General features: G+C 40.7%; 1 protein-coding gene across 4 annotated transcripts; it reads right to left on the bottom strand.

Moving 5' to 3' along the window:
- Window positions 1-6,316: 6,316 nt before the first annotated feature.
- LOC137752999 (zinc finger protein 665-like) lies at window positions 6,317-21,758 on the bottom strand. Of its 4 annotated transcripts, none has more exons than XM_068527942.1 (5): window positions 21,720-21,758; window positions 19,728-19,820; window positions 19,378-19,595; window positions 13,653-13,779; window positions 6,317-8,673 (listed from the first exon to the last, which is right to left on the bottom strand). In XM_068527942.1, exons 3-5 carry the CDS (start codon window positions 19,492-19,494, stop codon window positions 7,202-7,204), a joined length of 1,716 nt encoding a protein of 571 aa, XP_068384043.1. In that variant the 5' UTR covers window positions 19,495-19,595; window positions 19,728-19,820; window positions 21,720-21,758; the 3' UTR covers window positions 6,317-7,201. The 4 variants fall into 4 exon arrangements, with proteins under 4 accessions (XP_068384043.1, XP_068384044.1, XP_068384045.1 ...); XM_068527943.1 differs by having other exon boundaries at window positions 19,378-19,575; XM_068527944.1 differs by lacking the exon at window positions 19,378-19,595.
- Window positions 21,759-22,817: the final 1,059 nt, after the last annotated feature.

Genomic DNA, 22,817 nt, shown 5'->3' with positions numbered 1-22,817 from the left:
GTTGGGTCTTCATTGCTGCGCACGGGCTTTCTCTAGTTGCCGCGACCGGGGCCTACTCTTCGTTGCGGTGCATGGGCTTCTCATTGCAGAGGCTTCTCTTGCTGTGGAGCACAGGCCCTAGGTGCGCGGGCTTCAGTAGTTGTGGCACATGTGCTCAGTAGTTGTGGCTCGGGACTTCTAGAGTGCAGGCTCCGTAGTTGTGGCGCACAGGCTTAGTTGCTCCACGGCATGTGGGCTCTTCCCAGACCAGGGATCAAACCCGTGTCCCCTGCATTGGCAGGCGGATTGTTAACCACTGCACCACCAGGGAAGCCCTAATCCATCTTTTTCTTGATGGACACTTGGGTTGCTCCCATATACTGGCTACTGTAAATAATGCTGCTATGAACATTGGGATGCATGTATCTTTTCAAACTAGTGCTTCCATCATTTCCAGATATATACCGAGGAGTGGAATTCCTGGATCAAATGGTAGTTCTATTTTTAGTTTCCTGAGGAAGCTCATTTTGTGAGTCATATATTTCATTATTATTTTTAAAAACACAGTTTGCCCAATTTATCTATTTCATTTGCATTTCTTCCGTTTTACTTCACTGAAATGCCTGGAGGATGCATAAATCAAGGGGTTGTTTTAAGATTTGTGTGGCATGTACACAGAGAAATGACAGATGCAATGTGTGAATTCTATAACCATGAAGACAGAATCTCCTCACATTTCAAGTTTATTGAGAGAACTGGAATAGTACCAGATAATGAACTAGTCTCACAGTGGCGTAGCAAGAGACTTACTGCTAATGTGCAGGTGCAACACTGGGATTTTGTTTTATTTTATTTTTATGATTATGATTATTATTATTTTTGGCCAGGCTGTATGGTATGTAGGATCTTAGTTCCCAAACCAGGAATTGAACCCACGTGCCTTGCATTGGAAGCATGGAGTCTTAACCACTGGACTGCCAGGGAAGTCCCTATCACTGGCATTTTGGAAACACGGTCTGTTAATTTTACCTTAAAAATGTCTCACTCATAGAGATAGAAAATAGACTTGTGGTTGCCAAGGGGGTGTCGGGAGGGAGAGGGATGGACTGGGAGTTTGGGGTTAGCAGATGCAAACTGTTATATGGAGAATGGATAAACAACAAGGTCCTACTGTATAGCCCAGGGAACTATATTCAATATCCTGTGAGAAACCATAATGGGAAAGAATATTTAAAAAAAGACGGTCTATATGTGTATAACTGAGTCACTTTGCTGTACAGCAGAGATTGACACAACTTTGTAAATCAACTATACTTCAATTTAAAAAAAATGTATCTCTCCAGTTCCTCCCCTTCTTGCCATTGTTCCTATCATCATGTCTTCCTTCCACTGGTACAATGGAAACTGGAACTCCTCTCTCCAACACCTTGTAGGCCATGGTTAGTAAATCGGAACAATTTTCTGAATTCAACATGGAGATATTAGCTTGTTTCTTTTATTCTATAATTTGCATACAATAAAATATACAGTTTTCACGTTCACCATACAGTGGGATTTAGTATGTTTGCAATGCTGTCCAACAACGTTTTCATCATTCGTCATCACCTCTTAAAAAAAACCTGTACGCATTAATAGTTATTCAGCACTCTACCCTGAGCCACAAGCAAATATTTAGCTACTTTCCATCTCTACAGATATGACTATTCTGGGCATTCTATATAAATTAAGTCACAATATATGGCCATCTCCCTTCTTGTACTTGGCATAATGCTTTCAAGGGTTATCCATGATTAACTTTTATCAGTGCTTCGTAACTTTTATTTCTGATGAGAAACATTCCAGTTTGTTTAAACATTCATCATTTAATGGAGCTTTGGGTTCTTTCCACATTTTGGCTATTATTTAAAAAATGCTTCAGGCTTCCCTGGTGGCGCAGTGGTTAAGAATCTGCCTGCCAATGCAGGGGACACGGGTTCGAGCCCTGGTCTGGGAAGAGCCCACATGCCGCGGAGCAACTAAGCCCGTGTGCCACAACTACTGAGCCTGCGCTCTAGAGCCCACGAGCCACAACTACTGAAGCCTGTGCGCCACAACCACTGAAGCCCGCAGGCCTAGAGCCCGTGCTCCGCAACAAGAGAAGCCACCACAATGAGAAGCCCGCACACCGCAACGAAGACCCAACGCAGCCAAAAATAAATAAATTAAATAAATAAATTTAAATAAATAACGCTTCTATCAACAATCTTTTACAAGGTGTTAACGTGGAAAATGTTTACAAATCCCTTGGGTAGATATGTAAATGTGGATTGCTTGGTGGGTTTATTGTGATTTTTAAGAAATGTGGATTTGGTCATTCAGACGAGTAGTGCATTATTTCCACTATCATCTTATTTGGCAAAACTGGTTGATTTGAATTTTAAGGATCAATAATATTTTATTGCAAACTACAAATAAAAAGGAAAATGGTAATTTAAGAAACAATGTATATTAGGACCTACAACTTTCCGAAAGTAACAATCTGTACAAAAGGTTGCCACAAAACTAATCACCAAATATGTTCCCAGTCCGCCTGTGCTCATCTATAAATTACTTTAATTATTAAGATGAAATGTAGCACACATATGTATATCATATTTAGCTTCTAACTAGTAAAATCAGATCTACACTGGATAATGATTACTTTAAAAGGAGAATGAATCACCCAGGAAATAATCATTTGCGGCTAAACTAACATTTTGAAGTCACTAAACTCCGATTTTTCAATAAACAGTATGGTAACAACAACAACAAAAAAGAATTATTTCCTGTCTTCCAGAACAGCGTAACTTTAAGGTAACATTTTCAGGGCTTACCCTCAATTGAATATATTCTGTATTTTCAAGGAAATACTTCTTTTTTATTTACTTATTTAAAAACATTTTTTATTTTGGCTGCGCCAGATGTTAGTTGCAACAAGCGGGATCTTTAGTTGTGGCATGGGGGCTTCTTAGTTGCGGCATGAGAACTCTTAGTTGAGGCATGCGTGTGGGATCTACTTCCCTGACCAGGGACCGAACCCAGGCCCCTCCATTGGGAGCGCAGAGTCTTACCCACTGGACCACCAGGGAAGTTCCACTTCTTTTTTTGATCGAAGGATAGCTGATTCACAATATTGTATGAGTTTCAGGTGTGCCACAAAGTGCTTCAGTTATGTAAATTTTTTTCAGATTAATCTCCATTGTAGGTTATTCCAAGATAGTGAATGTAATTTCATATGCTATACGGTAAACCCTTGTTGCTTATCTATTTTATGTATAGTAGCAAGTAAATCCTATTTGAGCCTCTAGTAGTTCACGGAAAATATTTAATGTTCCTTCCCCAATATTTAACATCTCAGTTATGATATAGCAGTTATATTACTATATAGTCTAATATTAAAATATATTTGGAGGTGATATTAGAATATTTCCCAACTACAAGCCTTTTGTATATTTCTCACATTCAGGTAAGATGGCATGGATAAAAAACATCTCAAAATGGATTCCTTTACTTCTTACCCTGATACTGGAATCAGAATAACTACATCACAATTGGAGAGGGAATTCTCTGGCAGTCCAGAGGTTAGGACTTGGCACTTTCACTGTGAGGGCACCGGTTCAATCCCTGGTCAGGGAACTAAGATCCGCAAGCTGCGGGGCACAGCCAAAAAAAAAAAAAAAAAAAAAAAATTGGAGAATGATTTAAGTGTGTTTAGAATCAGACACAGCAGAAAGGAAATAAATCTGTGAGTTAGAAAACACAAGGGCTCTAAAAACTTTTCCCTGACATTTTGAACATCAGACAGAGTAGCCCAGTGTTACATGGAATATTACCCTATCACGATAAAGAAGAAAGTCTTTTTTTTTTTTTTTTGGTGGGTTTATCCGGGCATATTCCACTCTAATTTACTTTTTTTTTTGTTTTGTTTTTAAATTATGAAACTTTTATTATAGTATAAAGTACATACAAAAAGGGAACACATCAAAAGTGCACAGTTCTATCAATTTTGCACAAATGAAACACACCCCTGCAACCAGCCCCTAGATCAAGGGACAAGCATTACCACCTCTCAGAAGGCCACTCCTGTTTCCAAGAAGAAAGTCTTTTGATAGAATCTGTCCCTGACACCTTTTCCCTTTACTTTTTTTCTCTATTTGAGGGAAATATGAAATTTGAAATTTCATATTATTATTAAAATTACGGTGGCCATTTAATGCAACTGGCTAATAATCTTCCATGAAAATGAGACAAAACCTAAAATTGAAGAGGGTTTTGCCTCTCAGCCTTCTTCGTCATCCCGCAGCCAGGTTGCTATGAGGGCACTGAAGACTTAAGTGTTCATGGTGGTAGAAGGGGCAGAGGACCTATCACACCGCCCACGGCACCCTCTGGACTTCCTGTTTGGTGAGAATGATAAACTTCTTTCAGTTACTACCTGAGAAACAGAATTATTATTTTGTCACGGGTGTGGAATGGAGCACGAATGAAAGAATCCTAAACTTAAAATGTTGTGGATGAAAAATACTGCATGAAGACATCTCTTCACTGATGAGTTAGATCTGTTGAGCCCATGTGGGAGAAAATTTCACAATGTGTGAATAAATCATACTGTGAGAATTTATGACAAATGTTCAGAACGTTCAGGTGTAATGTTAATGGAGTAAAGAATGTGAGGCCACAAATGCAATATAATTACATGTTTATTTGACCATCTGACTTACTGACCTATGAGCCGATGCATTACACAAACCTTCTTTGCACTGATAAACGCATTCACTCACCTGTCAGTTGGGAATGCTTCCAGTCACTGGATATCTAGCAGGAAACAAAATCAATACCCTGCCTTCAAGGAGCATATATATTCTACAAGGGAAAGTCAGCAGTAATTAGATCAGATATGATGGTGTTAAGTATGATGAAGGTGTACACATAAAATGAGAGAGTGACAGGGTGTCCTAATGTAAACAACGTGTTCAGGAAATGCCCACATGATAAGAAGATATCTGAATACAATCACGAATTAACTGAAAGAGTGTCATGCAAATACACATGGCGACCATGAGACAAAGAAGGTAAGTGGCTTCTGGCATCCAAGAAAGGCAAGAAAACAAATTCTGCCCTGGAATATCCAGAAGGAGCACAGTGCTTTGGATCATTTTACACGTCTCGCCTCCAGAACCATAAGAGAATAATTTTGTGTTCCTTCAAGGCCCTCAGTTTGTGGTAATTTGTTACAGTAGAAACAGAAAATTTAATAAATTAATGTATGTAGAGAATCAAAACAATCTATATAAATTTCTAGAAAAAGTATAATTTGCAAGGTGTCAGGGTACAATGTGCAAAAATACACTGTAATTTTACACACATGCAATTTACAAATGGAAATTGAAATTAAATATATAATACAATGTTTGAATGCTCAAGAAAGTAAAAGTAGAAGGAAAATGTGTAAATCTAACAAAGTAAGGACTTTTATGCTGAAACCTACAACCGTAATGAAACAAAGATGACCTTCTATTTAGGTCATCTGAGCGAAACATACCATACTCATTGAATTGTTAACAAAATATACCAGATTAATTGACTGGAAGACACAACATAGAAATGATATTAAAATGCCCCTAATTGACATACAGGTTTAATGTGTTTTCAATCAAGATTTCTGTAGATTCAAACAAGATTTTTCTAAAAATAATAGGGAAAGGCAAAAGGACTAGAAGAGCTAAAATACCTGAAAAATACTGAAGTGGTTGGAATCACTCCACATGACCTCAAGATTTCTAATATAGTGACAGTTATCAAGACTGTGTGGGATTTGTGCAGTGACGGACACATAGACTAATGGAACAGAATGTGGAAACCAGAAAGAGTCCTACATCAGTGCCGTTAACCCTTGAACAGCACAGGTGTGAGCTGTGTGGATTCAATTATATGGGTATTTTTTCCAATAAATACTACTACAGTACTACAGGATCTGTGGCCGGTTGAATCTGAAGATGCGGAACCATGGATAGAGAGGGACAACATTAAGTTATATGTGAATTTACAACTGCTCATGAGTCTAAAACCCTAACTCCATGCCTTGTTCAAGGGTCAAGTGTACTTCCAACCACTTTTTGACAAAGGTACTCAGGCAATTCAATGAAGGAACGACTTTCCAACACTGGTGCTAATCAATGAAATATTCAAAGAAGAAGAAAAAAAAAAGAGATCTCCATTTAAACTTTACATTTGTACAAATATTAGCTCAAAGTAAATCAAAGCTTTAAAACAAAGTTTAAAACTTTATTCTATAAGAGATTTAGGAAAAACGGTATAGAATAAAATCTTCAGAATCCAGAACTTGATGCAGAGTTCTCAGACATGTCACAAGAGCATGACCCAAAGAGAATATATCTGGGATGAATGTTTCCATGAAAACAAGACAGAATCTTAAAATGAAAAGGGTTTTTGCCCTCCACCTTCACCCTTCTCAATCATACAGCAGTCATGTTACTATAGGAAGGTGAGGACCAAGTGCTCATGGATGAAGAAGCAGAGGACCCATCACACCCCACACTACACCCTCTGGACTTCCTGTTAGGTGAGAAGGATGACGCGCCCACTTCTTTTCGGTCACTGTTCTCCAGGTGGTCTGTCACTCACAAATATAAACTGTCTTACCTGAGAAATAAGATTATTATTTCACATTCGTGGCATTTGTGAGGTAATCTCCAGAATGAGTTCTTTAATAATTCCTCCTCTTAAGGCCTGGCCACAATAAATGCATTTATCTGGTTGCTATTCAGAATGAATTTTCCAATGAAGCCTAAGATGTGGATGCCTGATAGAAGCCTTGTCATATCACTATATTATTAAAGTCTCTCACCAGTATGGATTACCTGATGGTTAAGTTAGGCTTGACAGAACACTGGAGGATTTGCCACACTCATTATATTTGAAAAGATTTTCTCCAGTATAAAGTATTTGGCAGATCTTAAGGTATGAATTTGGACTGAAGACGTTGAGATACTCATTACATTTGTAAGGTTTCTCTCCACTATGGATTATCTGATAGAAAGTGAGGCTTGCAGGCACAAAATCTTTGCCATATTCATGACGTTTGCTCAGCTTCTCCCCACTATGAATTCTCCAATGAATTGTAAGGTGTAAATTTTGAATTTCCCACATATGTCACATTTACATGGTTTCTCTCACGTATAAATTATCGGATATTTAGTGAGGGTTGAGATCTGAGTAAAGGCATTTCAACTTCATTAAAGTTGAAAGGTTTCTCTACATTATGTATTCTCTGATGAATTGCAAAAAGTGAATTTCGACTGAAGACCTTCCCACACTCATTACATTTGTAAGGCTTCTCTCCAGTATGAACTCTCTGATGCTTTCCAAGGTTTGGCTTTTGAGAAAAGAACCTGCCACACTCATTACATTTGTAAGGTTTCTCTCCAGTATGAATTCTCTGATGACTTTCAAGATTTGAATTTCGATTGAAGACCTTGTCACACACATTACATTTGTAAGACTTCTCTTCATTATGAACTCTCTGATGCTTTGTAAGGTATGCCTTTTGATTAAAGAATTTGCCACACTCCTTACACTTATAGGGTTTCTCTCCCGTATGAATTCTCTGATGACTTACAAGATTTGAATTTTGACTGAAGACCTTGCCACACACATTACAGTTGTAAGGTTTCTCTCCAGTATGAACTCTCTGATGATTTGCAAGATGTGAATATTGATTAAAGACCTTGCCACACTCTTTACATTTGTAAGGTTTCTCCCCGGTATGAATTCTCTGATGTCTTCCAAGATGGGAATTTTGACGAAAGACCTTACCACACTCATTACATTTGTAAGGTTTCTCTCCGTTATGAATTCTCCGATGGATTCTAAGGCATGAATTTTGACTAAAGACTTTGCCACACACGTCACATTTACATAATTTCACTCCTGTATGGATTACCTCATGTGTGGAGAGGTGAGAGCCACGATTAAAGGTTTTGCCACACTCATTACATTGGTAAGGTCTCTCTCCGGTATGAATCCTCTGATGACGTTTAAGGGAGGAATTCTGACTACACACTTTGCTACATACATCACATTTATACAGTTTCTCTCCGGTATGGCTTATCTGATGTCTACGGAGGGATGAGCCATGATTAAAGCTTTTGCCACAGTCATTACATTTGTAAGTTTTCTCACGAGTGTGAGTTGTCCAATGACTTATAAGGTGTGACTTTAGACGAAAAACATTGCCACATACCCCACATTTATATAACTTCTCTCCCGTATGGATTATCTGGTGTCTGCGGAGGGATGAGCCATGATTGAAGGCTTTGCCACACTCATTACATTTGTAAATACCGTTCTTAAATACACGCAGTTCATCCTGAAAGCTTAATGTAAGCCTATTTTCAATGGGCTTCTTTCCTGAATTCCACCTACCATGTCGATCTCTTCTGTGAGTTACATTTTCCTTACAGGCTACAGACATTCCTTTGTAATTTCTTTCATCATCCTTCCACTGACACCCAAAGTCATCTTCCTGGATTTCCGTGAAGTAAAAATGTTTCATTTCATGGCTTTCTTGTCTTTCCAACATCACTGTTTGGAATACTTCTCTATCACTGTTTGCTCTTGGTTGTAATTTCTTGATCACATGTATATGAGAGATATCTACAAGATACAAAGAACCATAAGGTGTATTATTCATTACAATTCATGAGTAAACGTTTAATGTTGAATGTATGATATTAAACCAAAAGTAGGTAATTCCCCGGTGGTCCAGTGGTTAGGGCTCTGCACTCCCACTGCAGGGGGCACGGGTTCAATCCCTAGTCCAGGAACTAAGATGCCACAAGCCACACAGCGTGGCCAAAATAAAGTAAAATAAACACAAAGTAATACTTATGCCCAAAACGGTTATGAAACTTCCCAATCATGACCTTAAAAATGTTAGGAACACTAAAAGAATAGGACTCTTTACTAAAGAAAGAGTGATTACATGTAATTCAAATTAATACTAGGGTAGCCTAGTTCTAACACCCTATAACAAAAACATTCACACTAGACAAACTTATGTTAGCTCTTGAAGAAACAATATTTTTCCACCAAGGCATATACCAATTAACAATAAACATACTGCGGTCTCATAAATGAGGACACAAAAAATATTATACTATACATATATTCTGCACACTATGGTTCATAAATAAATGCTAAAGAACACACAAGGTACTGTAATGGTACAAAATCCAAAACAGACTTATCTAATGAATAATTTAAATAACTAGCAGTATAGAATTACAAAATACAGCATATAGAAAATGAAGACTTTGATAACACAATTTTTCAAAAAATATTTTTCTAAATATCTGCTATAAAGCTATGTACCCATAAAGAATACATATTTTACTACATTAACAAGTGGTACATGTCAGTTGTATTCTATAATAAATGCTGAAAAACCATCATATATAAATTACAATTAAAAATTAATAAATGGGGCTTCCCTCATGGTGCAGTGGTTAAGAATCCACCTGCCAATGCAGGGGACACGGGTTCGAGCCCTGGTCCAGGAAGATCCCACATGCTGCGGAGCAACTAAGCCCGTGCACCACAACTACTGAACCCGTGTGCCTAGAGCCCATGCTCTGCAACAAGAGAAGCCACTGCAATGAGAAGCCTGCACACCACAACGAAGAGTAGCCCCCGCTCGCCTCAACTATAGAAAAGCCCGCTCACAGCAACAAAGACCCAGTGCAGCCAAAAATAAAATAAATAAATTTAAAAACACACCAAAAAAAATTAATAAATGAACTATTCTAGAGTTACCTAACCTAACAGCCAATAAACAGAGCAATTCCCTACCTTCACAGAGTGCTTAAATTCTCCAGTTCATTGCCTCTAAAATATATGTAATAAAGAGTGAGCAATTTGTATATTTATTAACTAGGGTCAGACACAACGTTGTTTAGAACAAATTGGAGATGAAAAGCATACAAGATATGATACAAAGTAATATGACAATAAACATGACAGATTATTAATATAACTATTTATAAAAAGTAACTTTTCAGTCTTTACTATAAAACATACAAGATTCTAAGCCATCTAATGGCACTAATTTGTTTAAAAGGCTTGAGGGAAATCAACACAATTTTTCAAATCAGGGAAGTAGACTCACACATTAATGTACATGACTGCAATTGATATAGAAGGTACTGAGAGAAACAGGATTTGAACCTGAACTTCCAAACTAAGACAACATATTCTAAAGCATGACTGCCCACCCAGGCAGTACAGATTACAAAATATTAAAACAAATACCAGGAGTTTAAAAAGAAAACTCCAAGAGAGATGCAAAAGAAGTGAGCCGTGTAACTGATAATGTGATTCAGCCACCACTCCTGAAAATGATTTCTGAATCATCACAGCTGCACACAGTGATTTCGGTCGTGTCATGACAAAGTTACTCGACAGAAAAAGAGGGATCATTTTTACAGTCTGAGTGATGTGGAAGGTGGAGGGATGGGTGAAGGAGTGCTGCGGAAATTGAGACAATCAGGGGAACAACATAAATACGTGAGCAAATAACAGTGGTTCCATCTACATCAAAGTACCATGTCAGGAAAGGTCAGGTCTGAGAAAGGGCACGAGTGGAGCACAGGGTATATGCATATTGGGAGCACAGCTTGTGATTGTCTAGCTGTGTGAATATAACTGTACAAGAGGAGAGCGGCCAAGATAGCTGAGTGGAAGGACCCTAAGCTCACCTCGTCTCAGGAGCACACCCAAATAACAACCTGCAGAACAACCATCGCTGAAAAAGAGTGAAACCTACCAGAAGATATACTCCAAAACTAAAGACATAAAGAAAAAACCACAACGAGGTACGTAGGAGGGGGCGGACCCATGAGACCACCAAATCCCATACTTTGTGTGGGTGATGGACAAACTGGAGAATAATTACATTATCGAGGTCTTCTCACAGGAGTGAGAGTTCTGAGCCCCACGTCAGACCCTCCAGCCCTGGGGTCTGGCATCAGGAAGAGGAGAATTTGGACAAAGTTTTCCTGGGATAAATTCCTACATCATTTCCTGAGGCTCATAGGGGATGGTCATTAGTATATGGAAACAAGATTGTCACTGTGCCCTTAAGAGAGGCTTTTGTGACAGTCCTCCAAGCCAGAAAAAAAACGGGAAAGACTTCTCAGTCAGGCTCTCGTGATACTTTCTATCTCATGTCCTACAACATGCAGACCACTCTACTGAGTAGCTTCAAGTGGCGACTTACCGTGGAGCAGGAAAATATTACAGCATAAGAGGAAAAGCATTCTCCAACAAAAATTTCCTGTTACCCAGTAAACCCACTCTACAGAGAGTCCATCCGTAGCTGTCTGCTACAGGTGGATTATCACAGCAAAGAAACTGGATAAAATTTCAGACTCTAGGAATATGTATTTCAAAAGCAAGTTTCAAAAGGCAAAATCACGCAAACTTAGAAGAATATGAAATCAGGAGAGTCTACATTACTGACTTGGTAGAGCAGTACAAGAGCGAAAAAAATACAAGGTATGGGGGTCAGATATTACAGCCCTTGAGAGGAAACCATGCGTTCTATCCAAGATGCCAAACTGAGAGCCTGAAAGATTCACATATTCCCCATATCAGGGACTGGGAAATAAAAAGAGGATCTCTCTGTCCACTGTCTTTATAGCTTTGCCCTGTAAAAATTACACAAGATCCAATCTACCTCTCTGTTTCACACATCCCTGAAGTGTGCGGCAAAGTCAGAACAGAAGAAATGGCTGTGAAATCTAAACAAGCAGACAGGGTTTGAGACAGCTCCATGCTGGTTCTGAGGTGCTGGATGGAATGAAAGAGCAGCCAGTGTTTTCCCATCTTCTGATTAGGTCATATAAGATCACAAATAGGGATAAAACTGAGAAAGGCCCAGGGACTGGAGTCTGGAGGCATCAACTCTTATTATACGGACTGAGAACTGAGCATCCAATGAAATCAAGTACAGAAAGAGAAATGAAGGGGTCAAAAGACCCCTTTAAAACAACCCTCTTCATGCTCCTCAAAGTCAAGTAAAAACTAGTTCACAGGGGCCAGATGGCAGAGTATAGATCATGATAAAGACTTTGCCCTTTGGGCTTCCCTCCCTGGTGGCGCAGTGGTTAAGAATCTGCCTGCCAATGCAGGGGACACGGGTTCCAGCCCTGGTCCGGGAAGATCCCACATGCCGCGGAGCAACTAAGCCTGTGCACCACAACTACTGAGCCTGCGCTCTAGAGCCTGCGAGCCACAACTACTGAAGCCCGCGTGCCACAACTACTGAAGCCTGCGAGCCTAGAGCCCGTGCTCCGCAACAAGAGAAGCCACCGCAATGAGAAGCCCGCGCACCGCAACGAAGAGTAGCCCTTGCTCGCCGCAACTGGAGGAAGCCCGTGCGCAGCAACGAAGACCCAACGCAGCCAAAAATAAATCAATAAAAATAAATAAATTAAAAAAAAAAAAAAAGACTTTGCCTTTGTCTCTGATGGGGCTGCAGCCCCACCAGAGGGTGAAAGAATACATTTTACATGTTGAATGACAGAATGATAACCCAGGAATAAGAAAAATGTCCTCTCAGAGTTCACAATAAATAAATAAACTTTTATTTTCGGAAAGAACTCTCCCACTTGGGTAGAGTTACCCAAAGACTACTAATGCTGCCGCTTCTTCTCTGCCCTGAGACCTAACCTGTGTTCACACTTTTGATAAATTCCCACCCCGTTGGTTTTTTGCTATTTTCACATCACTCTTCAGAGGCTAGGGCTCTTCCTCTTGTTCCAAAATGCAAATAATATTCAGACCAGAAATAGAAATTTCTGCTTCTCAAAAGAAATAAATAAGATCTGTGGCTCTTCCAGAATCCCAGCTCTTTGTTCAGCTAAGGAGTGAGGACATGACGGGTGGGTCTGGAAAAATATTTCACCGATTGCTCCACCACTTGCCTCCTTCTGAATGCAGAGGGAACAGTGTAATATGCAGATAATTAGCTCTCTTCCAAGAAGTAGTGAATCGAAAGCACAGGGGAAAAAAAAGAGAATTTGTTATTTGAAATGTTTGCCCTGAGCTTTTTTTTTTTTAATTTATTTTTGGCTGTGTTGGCTCTTCGTTTTTCTGTGCGAGGGCTTTTCTCCAGTTGCGGCCAGTGGGGGCCACTCTTCATCGTGGTGCGCGGGCCTCTCACTATCGCGGCCTCTCTTGTTGCGGAGCACAGGCTCCAGACGCGCAGGCTCAGTAGTTGTGGCTCATGGGTCTAGTCGCTCTGCGGCATGTGGGATCTTCCCGGACCAGGGCTCGAACCCGTGTCCCCTGCATCGGCAGGCAGATTCTCAACCACTGCGCCACCAGGGAAGCCCTGCCCTGAGCTTTATAAATACTTAGGCTCTGGAACAACGCCTGACGTATCATGAAATGGATAGATCATTTGCAGAAAAGTGAAGCTTAAACTCATGATATCACATCATGAAGCTTTTCATATCTGAGTCAACAGGGATTTCAGATCAGTCAAGCAAAACAAGGGGTCCCAAGGGGCACAGAGGGAAAATGCAAAGATACCGAAAGGCAGATTCCAACTTCTGAAGGGAAGTTATCCTCACCCAGGGAGAGCAGGTTCCTGTAGGTCTCCAACATCACATCCACATAAAAGGCCTTCTGAGTAGGGTCCAGGCATTCCCACTCCTCCCGAGAGAATTCTATGGCCACATCCTTGAATGTCAATGGTGCCTGAAATGAAAACATATCTCATCAAGGGGCCATGAAGAGAGTTCTTATTATCACACAAAATGAGAAGAGGAGAGAGTGGTAAGGATCAATTCAGTGTAAGTATGTAGTCTGACAGATCCATGTAAAGGTATTTAGGGAAATTATGGGTCTCTAATTTTAATTTCTTATGCCTTTTCATAGCAATTACGATATCCTCCAATGAATGTAGATTTTTCATTTTTCCGGACAACACACGAAAAACTTAGAAATAAAATTCAATAACAGGTTGTCTATGCAGAAGTGTTACATATTATGTTTTACACACTGCGTGATATTCAAAATCTAAATGAGCTACAGTATCAGTGGTGCCTTCAGAGATGACAAAGTCCACAGTGGCTTTACAGAAAGGTCAAAATCTGGAATTATGATAATGATAACAAGAGCAATGACTTGAAGTGTTGGAACAATTCCTATATGCTAAATATCATTCTAAATAAATTCTTTACATGTATGAAATTGTTATAAACATAATAGCTCATTAGAGACGACCTGTTCCAATCTTACAGAGGATAGTATTGTGTCAGACACACTTGGAGACACTTGACTCAGGTCATAAAACTAAAAAATGACACAGGAAATATCAGAACTCAGAGGGCTGGTGTCTGGAATTGAAGCTAAGGAATGAAACAGTTGAGTAACAGAAAGGGCATTAAAAACACACTGACAGAGGGTTCCCTGAGAAGTTTTGAAAGAAGTTCAAGGTGAGCAACGTGGAAGGGCATAAAAGGTCATCATATATGTGGGCTCACACACAGATACACATAAAATGTTAGTAATCTTATTGCTATTTAAACTGTTAACACAATACTGTGGAAAAAATTCGAGGCCAAGGAATACATTTAAGATATAATTTCAAATGCAAAAAGATAGGTTTGAAATAATGATGTCTTTATCAAAACCATGGACTTGCACTTCCATGCACTCATGCACACACATGTAAACACACAATTCATTGAAAAGGCAGGAGTTCCCTGGTGGTCCAGTGGTTAGGTCTTGGCAATTTCACTGCTGTGGCCCTGGGTTCAATCCCTAGTTGGGGAACTAAGATCCCTCAAGCTGCTTGGTTTGGCCCAAAAAAAAAAAAAAAAAGATAGGAGTTGTCTATTGACATATTTTTGGATAACATTTTCTTTTATCATTTTCATCCACATTTATTTCAGCATTTTCGAACAACAAGAAAGTATTACCTGCACTTAATTTACTTCGTCAACATTATTCTATAGTAGTCTAGTAAAAGAAGAATGGTACAAACATAAAGAGGAAAATACAAAACTTTTAACTTCTATCTCTATACAACACCTAAATTGAAGAATATAAGTACAATTTTATCCACTAAAATTAAAATAGGTAGGTATTAACAAATGCAGAACAGAGTTTGTGTATTCCACTTATAAAACACTGACTCAAAATTAGAAGTTATTACTGTTAGACATTAATTTAACATATTAAGAAAAAGACTTATCACAATAATAAAGTTAAAAACTTCCTGGAGAATTAAAAATCATGACAAAAAGGAATATAGAAAAAAATACATTGTTATGAAGCAAGAACATTTCACCAAACATCATAATCAGAAGGAAACCCTCAATGCTTTCCCTCTGAAATTACACTAGAGGGAAGGGGGCTGGCCAGGGCTCCTGCCTTTCACCACTGTACAGTGTGCCTGCGCAGTGACCACCAGAGGAAGTAACAGGAGGAAAACAGGGAACAAGAGCGAGAGACACAGAGAGAGTGTATTAGAGCTGGGACTGTTAACATTCACAAATATAAGGACATGGGAAGGCGAAAAGTGAAAGGATGGAAAAAAATATTCCATCCTAATGAAAGCAGGGGCGACTATATAATGTCAGACAAAATAAACTAAAGACAAAATCTGATACAAGAGACAAAGGACAATATATACTATTAAAAGAATCAATTCCCCAAGAAGATATAATAATTATAAATACTTATATATTTAACATTAGAGCTCCCTCCAAAAATGAAGGAAACATTAACAGAAACAAAGACAGAAATAGCAGCACAATAATCGTATGAGACTTTAACACCCCAGTTTTTTCTATGGGTGGAACCAAAGAGAACATCAATAAGGAAACAGAGGCCTTGAACAACACCACAGACCGACTGGACCTAACAGACATGTACAAATCACTCTACCCAACAACAGCAGAAAACACACACTTCTCAAGAACAAACAAAACATTCTCCATGAGAGACCACATGTTAGGACATAAAAGAAATCTTAACAATTTTAAGAAGACTGAGCGCATAACGCATTTTCTCAAACTACAAAGCAATGAAATTAGAAATAAACAGCAGAATGAAAACAGAAAAATCCCCAAAATGTGGAAGTAAAACAACGTATTCATAAATAACCAATGGGTCAAAGAAGAAATCACAAAGGAATTTTTAAAATATCTGGATGAAAATGAAACCACATAAAAATTTATAAAATGTAGTGAAAGCCGTACTAACAGGGAAGTCAAATCAGAAATCTACTTTTACTACTCAAGGAAGTAGAGAAGAAGAATTAAACTAAAATCAAATTTAGCAAAAGGAGGAGCTTCCCTGGTGGCGCAGTGGTTAAGAATCCACCTGCCAATGCAGGGGACACGGGTTTGAGCCCTGGTCCGGGAAGATCCCACATGCCGCAGAGCAACTAAGCCCGTGCACCACAACTACTGAACCTGTGCTCTAGAGCCTGCGAGCCACAACTTCTGAGCCCACGTGCCACAACTACTGAAGCCCATGCGCCTAGAGCCCATGCTCCGTAACAAGAGAAGCTTCTCACCTCAGTGAGAAGTCCGCGCACCGCAATGAAGAGTAGCCCCAGCTTGCCGCAACTACAGAAAGCTCACACGCAGCAATGAAGACCCAATGCAGCCAAAAGTAAATATATAAAATAAATTAAAAAAAACAAACTATAAGGGGTTCTATGAACAATAATGCTTACAAATTACATAATCTAGAAGATACAGGTAAATTCATTGAAACATACAACCTATTAAGCTCTAATCTTTAAGTAATAAAAAAGTTGGGGGGCTTCTTAGGTGGCGCAGTGGTTGAGAATCTGCCTGCCAATGCAGGGGACACGGGTTCGAGCCCTGGTCTGGGAAGATCCCACATGCCGCGGAGCAACTGGGCCCGCGAGCCACAATTACTGAGCCTGCGCGTCTGGAGCCTGTGCTCCACAGCAGGAGAGGCCGCAATAGTGAGAGGCCTGCGCACCGCGATGAAGAGTGGCCCCCGCTTGCCGCAACTAGAGAAAGCCCTCGCACAGAAAAGAAGACCCAACACAGCCATAAATAAATAAATAAATAAATAAATAAATATAAATAAAAAATGACTAATACTCTAAAGAAAAAAAAAAATGCTTAAAAATGTTGGGACTTCCCTGGTGGCACTGTGGTTAAGAATCTGCCTGCCAATGCAGGGGACATGGGTTTGAGCTCTGGTCCAGGAAGATCCCACATGCCACGGAGCAACATAAGCCCATGCGCCACAACTACTGAGCCTGCGCTCTAGAGCCCACGAGGCACAATTATTGAGCTCACGTGCCACAACTACTGAAGCCCATGTGCCTAGAGCCCATGCTCCACAACAAGAGAAGCCACTGCAATGAGAAGCCCGTGCACCACAATGAAGAGTAGCCCCCGCTCACTGAAACTAGAGAAAGCCTGCGCACAGCAACGAAGACCCAACGCAGCCAAAAAAATAAATTTAAAAAAAAAAAAAAGAAAGTTGAAATGAATTATAACTAGAGAGGTTCAAGCAGTAATCAGAAATCTCGAACAAGGAAAAAGCCAAGACCAGATCGGTTCACTGCATAATTCTACCAAACATTTACAGAAGAATTACCTCTAATCCTGATAAAAAGCTTCCGAAGAGCTGCAGAGGGAACACTGGCAAACTCATTCTATGGAGCCTGCATGATTCTATACCAAGCCCAGAGAAAGACACACGAAGCACAGAAAACTACAAACCAATATCCCTCATGAATACTGAAGTAAAAATCCTCAGCAAAATAGTACCAAACCAAAATCAACAACACATGAAAATGATTTTACATCATGACCAAGTGGACTTTATTACTATAAAAAAATCGATTAATGTGATACACCACATTAACAGAATAAAGGAAAAAAACATATGATCGTCTCAACTGATGCAGAAAAATGCATTTCACAAAATTCAACTACGTTTCAAGATATAAAAACTCTTGGAATTCCCTGGCGGTCCAGTGGTTAGGACTCGGCACTTTCACTGCCATGGCCCAGGTTCAATCGCTGGTCAGGGAACTAAGATCCCAACACAAGGCCAAAAAGAAAAAAGAGAGATATAAACACTCAACTAGAAAGCTTTCCTTCTCAGATCAGGAAGAAGGCAAGGATACACACTCTCTGCACTACTGTCCAGCAAAGTACAGAAAGCCCTCACCAGAGAAATTAGACAAGGAAAAGAAATCAAAGTTATCCAAATTGAAAAAAGGAAAATTATCTTTTTTCGTAGATGACAACTTTTATATGTAAAAACAGTAAAGATTCCACAAGGAAACTACTACATCAAAAAACAACTCTAGAAAAGTTGCAGGATACCAAAAGTTAATGCCCAAAAATCATGTGCATTTCTATACACAGTGAACAATGTCAATAGAAAATTAGAAAACAATCGTATTTCTATAGCATCAAAGGGGTAGAATACTGAGTAATAAATTCATCAAGGAGGCAAAAGACTTGTACACTGAAAACTATTAAATGTTGCTTAAAGACACACAAGGAGATACAAATAAATAGACACCCTATACCCATGGATTGAAAGACTAAATATTCTTAAAATGACCCTATTACCCAAAGTGTTGTGTAGATTCAATGTAATCCCTATCAAAAGTCCCATGGCAATTTTTGCAGAAATAGAACTAACTATGCTAAAATTCATAGGGAATCTCCAGGGATCCCAAATCGCCAAAATACTCTTGACAAAGAAGAAAAATAGAGGGCACCCTTTATAGATTTCAAAACATATCACGAAATAATCAAGATGGTGTGGTACTGGCATAAACACAGATACGTAAAGTAATGCAACAGAATAGAACACTCAAAATTAATTTTGCATATATGTAAAACGCATTTTCAAGGGTGCCAAGACCATCCAATAGAAAAAGGACAGTCTCAGTAACAAACGGTGCTGGGAAACCGGGTATCTACCAGCAAAAGTATAAAGCTGGAACCTTACCTGCATCAGAATGAGAAACTTCTGTGTGTCAGAGGAGGCAACCAACACAGTGAAAAGGTAACCTCCAAGGATGGGAGATGATGAAAATGGGTTAAGAATCTCCATGTGTCAGAGATTTAGGTTGATTTCAAAGTTTAAAATCAATAATAGAATGAAACACCCTCTATCACCGATGTATCTCTGAACTTTCCATTCCATTCCCAATCATTACGATTTTTAAATCAGTGACACACCCATTTCGCTTCTAATGCAGCATGAAGAGTCAGAAGGTATTTGCTGTAATTGTCTGTTTCCTACAATTTACCAGGCGTAAGTGCATATTATTACCTGACTTGCATGTGCAGCTTCTTTATCCTGGTTTACAGAGAGCAGACAGTGCATCCAGATGGGGCCTCTCAACAATCCCTGCTGCCCAACAGCACTGACACCCCGTCTCCAGTCCATGGGTGTGAAGTCCTGCCCAGGACTAGGCCCAGAGGAGCCTCTTCACAAGTTCCAGGTCACTGGGTCATGGGGAGATGGGATCTAAGGGGAGATGACAGGCCCTGAGGGAAGGACCCGGGTGACTGTGAATGTACAGGTGTCAGGCAGGATACTTCAGAGTCAGAGATAGCGAGTCCAAAGAAGGGCATTTGGGGAAGGACAGACAGAAACATCAACTGACAATATGACTTTACCTGAGAAAGAGCCATTTCTGACTCCTTTTTCTTTCCTCTTCCCTCCTCTTCCGGGCTTCTTCCTCAGGCAATAGGAGTCTTTAGAGGTCGATCCTGAAAGTGGAAAACATGCTGTTCAATGCTTGGAATCGACACACCCCCTTCCTGAGTCACCATCACGCACAAAGGGAAGACCTCAGCATGTGGAACAGACAGTCCCCTGCTGCCCACTGTCCCAGGAGGGACTCAGGACAGTAAACTCCCACACAGAGAACAACAAGTAAGTTCCTACACTTATTTTTTTTCAGTGCATGATAGATCTTTGAAGATCAAATAGTGTAGGTTATCCTTTTTTTATTGACTATATATATTTTTCAGATTATTTTCCATTATAGGTTATTATAAGATACTGAATATAGTTCCCTGTGCTATACAGTAGGTCACTGTTGTTTAATTATTCTATATATAGTAGCGTGTATCAGTTCATCCCAAACTCGTAATTTATCCCTCCCCCTCCTTCCACCTTTGGGAACCATAAGTTTGTTTTCAATGTCTGTTGAGTCTAGTTCTGCTCTGTAAATAAGTTCATTTGTACCATTTTTTTAGCTTTCCCCATATAAGTGATATCATACGTGTCTATTTGTCTGATTTAATTCACTTAGTATGATAACCTCTAGGTCTCTTCCTGCACTACTATGTGTTTCCATTTCATTCTGTTTATCTGTCTCCCTATTTCTTTCTATGTCTCTGCCTCTTTGTTCCCCTCTACTCTCCTGCTGTTTCTGCCCTCCTCTCTATTTTCTCACTCCTGTCCCGCCCCACTCTGCACCTTGCTCCCCCTATTGACGATCTTTCTCCCTAACCTTTCTGATGACCTACACTTTTATGTATTTCTGCCTTTCTTCCCATTTCTGTTCCCTCTCTGCCCTCTGTTTACACTCCTTCTCTCCCTGTTACTCTCCCTTCCTCCCCACTCTCTGGCACCCCAGGTGGCTATGCTTCCTTCCTGCTCTCTCTGCTCCAGTAGTCAATATTTTTCCTCTCCTTCTCTCCCAGCACCATGATGCTCTGAAGGCCATGGTTCCACCTTTTATCCTCTCCCGGACTCTCTGTGTGAAACGCCTCACCGTTGTTACCACCCTCCCACCACTGATCCAGAGTCCCTCACCCTTTGTTGCTCTCCAGTCCCTGGAGATCCGGCTTTTTTATTTACTTCTTTATTTTATTCACCTGCTACCTTCCAGGCTTAATCACTTTCACTTTACTGTCTACTTAGAAGTCCCTCTATGTTCCCATTGGTTCGCCCTCATTCTTTATCCCCCTCAATTTTTCTGTTTCTCTCAGTCGCTCTCTGTGTCTGCTTCTCCTGATCCCCTTCGCCCCTGTATTTACGAGGATGGCGACTGAATAAGACGCCCGCATACTGGAAGAGACCGTTTGGAACTCGGGACCGAAGAACACTACGTGTTACATGGCTGGCCCAGGTCACCTCCCGCTACACGGGGTCTGAGGAAGGGCTGACCAGGAAGGGGAGGCCTGCGGAGCAGAAAGACCGGTCTGAGTAAGAGGCGAGGACAGAGGTTCTAGGAGGGAGGGGGTCTCAGGAGAGGGGTGGGCTCTCCAGAATCCCAGGACCGGGAGAGGACGCGGCCTCTCCGGCAGCACGGCGGCCGGAGCTGCTCTACGGAGGCGGAGGGCGAGGCTGGGGGGGCGCGAATCCACCTCACGGAAGAGGACTTCACAAGCAGGGCGGAGGTACTAAAGGGTTTTAAGCAGGCAAATGTAGCGAAAGGCGGTGTCTACGTGGACCGAAGACAGAAAAGGCAAGGGCTTCGGTACTGGCTTCAGAGAAATTTAAAACCCAAAGGGAAACGGTCCGCGATGTGTAACAGTGATTTACATGGGGAGGAGGGGGCGGGAGTGGGAATTTAAACACCGCAGTGACTCCAGCACCCCGAGGATGGAGTAAAGGGACCGCGAAGCACAGATTTAAACTAGAAAACAGAAACTTACGCTCTGCAGTGTGACCTTCGTTGCAAGCATTCCGTTTCCGGGTCCGCAGAGAAGTGCGCATGCGCATAGTGAAGGGGCGGGGCGGGGTCTGGGTGGAGCGCTAAGGACCGGGTTGGGGGGAGGTGAGGGGAACCCAGGTGCAAGCAGGGACCAAGGGAGGGCGGGAAGGGGGCGGGCCCGGAAGGTGCTTGGAAGGTGCTTGTTGTACTTGACTGGCTTAAGTTGCAGGCTGTAACAATTTTAAGCTAAAGCTTACATTTGTGGGGGCCAGTTATGTCGGAAACGAAGATGTTTCCTCTAAACAAGTAGAAAGTGGTTTAAATAAAAGCTATTTTTCCCAGCAGGTTGCTCTCGTGTCCTGCTAATGAGCCCAAAGGTATTCATATTTCTGGAAATGTGGGTCTTCCAGAGTAGTTGACATGAGTCAGTGGTTGGATCCAGGAAGATTTTGTGCAATTAGAATTAATTTAAGAACTGAACTTGTCTCTGTATTACACACTAGAATGAGAAACACAAAACTCTCCCTGGGTTGAATGGGCTATTTCATACTGACACCCTGCAGAACAGCTTCCCCGTTTCTACTCCCCTTTCACTCCAGAGGCCAAATTCAACAATCTACTTAGTTCCAGAGACTCAGGGACAAGTCGTAGGGTCTGAGACTGGAGAACTAAGGCAAGTGATAATTTAGGTCAGTTGCTTTAAAAAGAGCAAAACGTTTTCAAAAATTGTTGTAAATTGGGACTTCCCTGGTGATCCAGCGGTTAAGACTCTGTACTCCCACTGCAGGGGGCACGGGTTCCATCCCTGGTCGGGGAACTAAGATTCCGCATGCCTCACAGCGCGGCCTGAAGAAAAAAATAAACAAGTTTAAAAATTGTTATAAATTGTATTGTTCTTTCTTTTTGCTAACGGGTTTTAATTATTTGCCGTTTTAGCCTAAGTATTTTTATTTATTTATTTTTGGGCTGCAGCACGGGGCATGTGGGATCTTAGCTCCACGCCACCTACAGTGGGAGTGCAGGGTCTTAACCACTGGACTGCCAGGGAAGTCCCATTTCCCGTTTTTTGTGTGTGTTTGTCTCTGTGTGTTTTAATATT

Source organism: Eschrichtius robustus, chromosome 19 (assembly GCF_028021215.1).
Source record: "Eschrichtius robustus isolate mEscRob2 chromosome 19, mEscRob2.pri, whole genome shotgun sequence".
NCBI classification, from domain to species: Eukaryota; Metazoa; Chordata; class Mammalia; order Artiodactyla; family Eschrichtiidae; genus Eschrichtius; species Eschrichtius robustus.
The sequence above is the reverse complement of the archived record's forward strand: the minus strand, read 5'-3'. Positions and strand labels throughout refer to the sequence as shown.

What these genes read in the sequence shown, in the direction of transcription:
- LOC137752999 (XM_068527942.1), bottom strand. Translation starts at nt 19,494, where the DNA reads ATGGACTGGAGACGGGGTGTCAGTGCTGTTGGGCAGCAGGGATTGTTG. An exon ending in AAGCTGCACATGCAAGTCAG is followed by an intron (nt 13,780 to 19,377) that starts GTAATAATATGC and finishes TTTTCATTTCAG; the next exon opens with GCACCATTGACATTCAAGGA. An exon ending in CAGGAACCTGCTCTCCCTGG is followed by an intron (nt 8,674 to 13,652) that starts GTGAGGATAACT and finishes TGTATCTTGTAG; the next exon opens with ATATCTCTCATATACATGTG.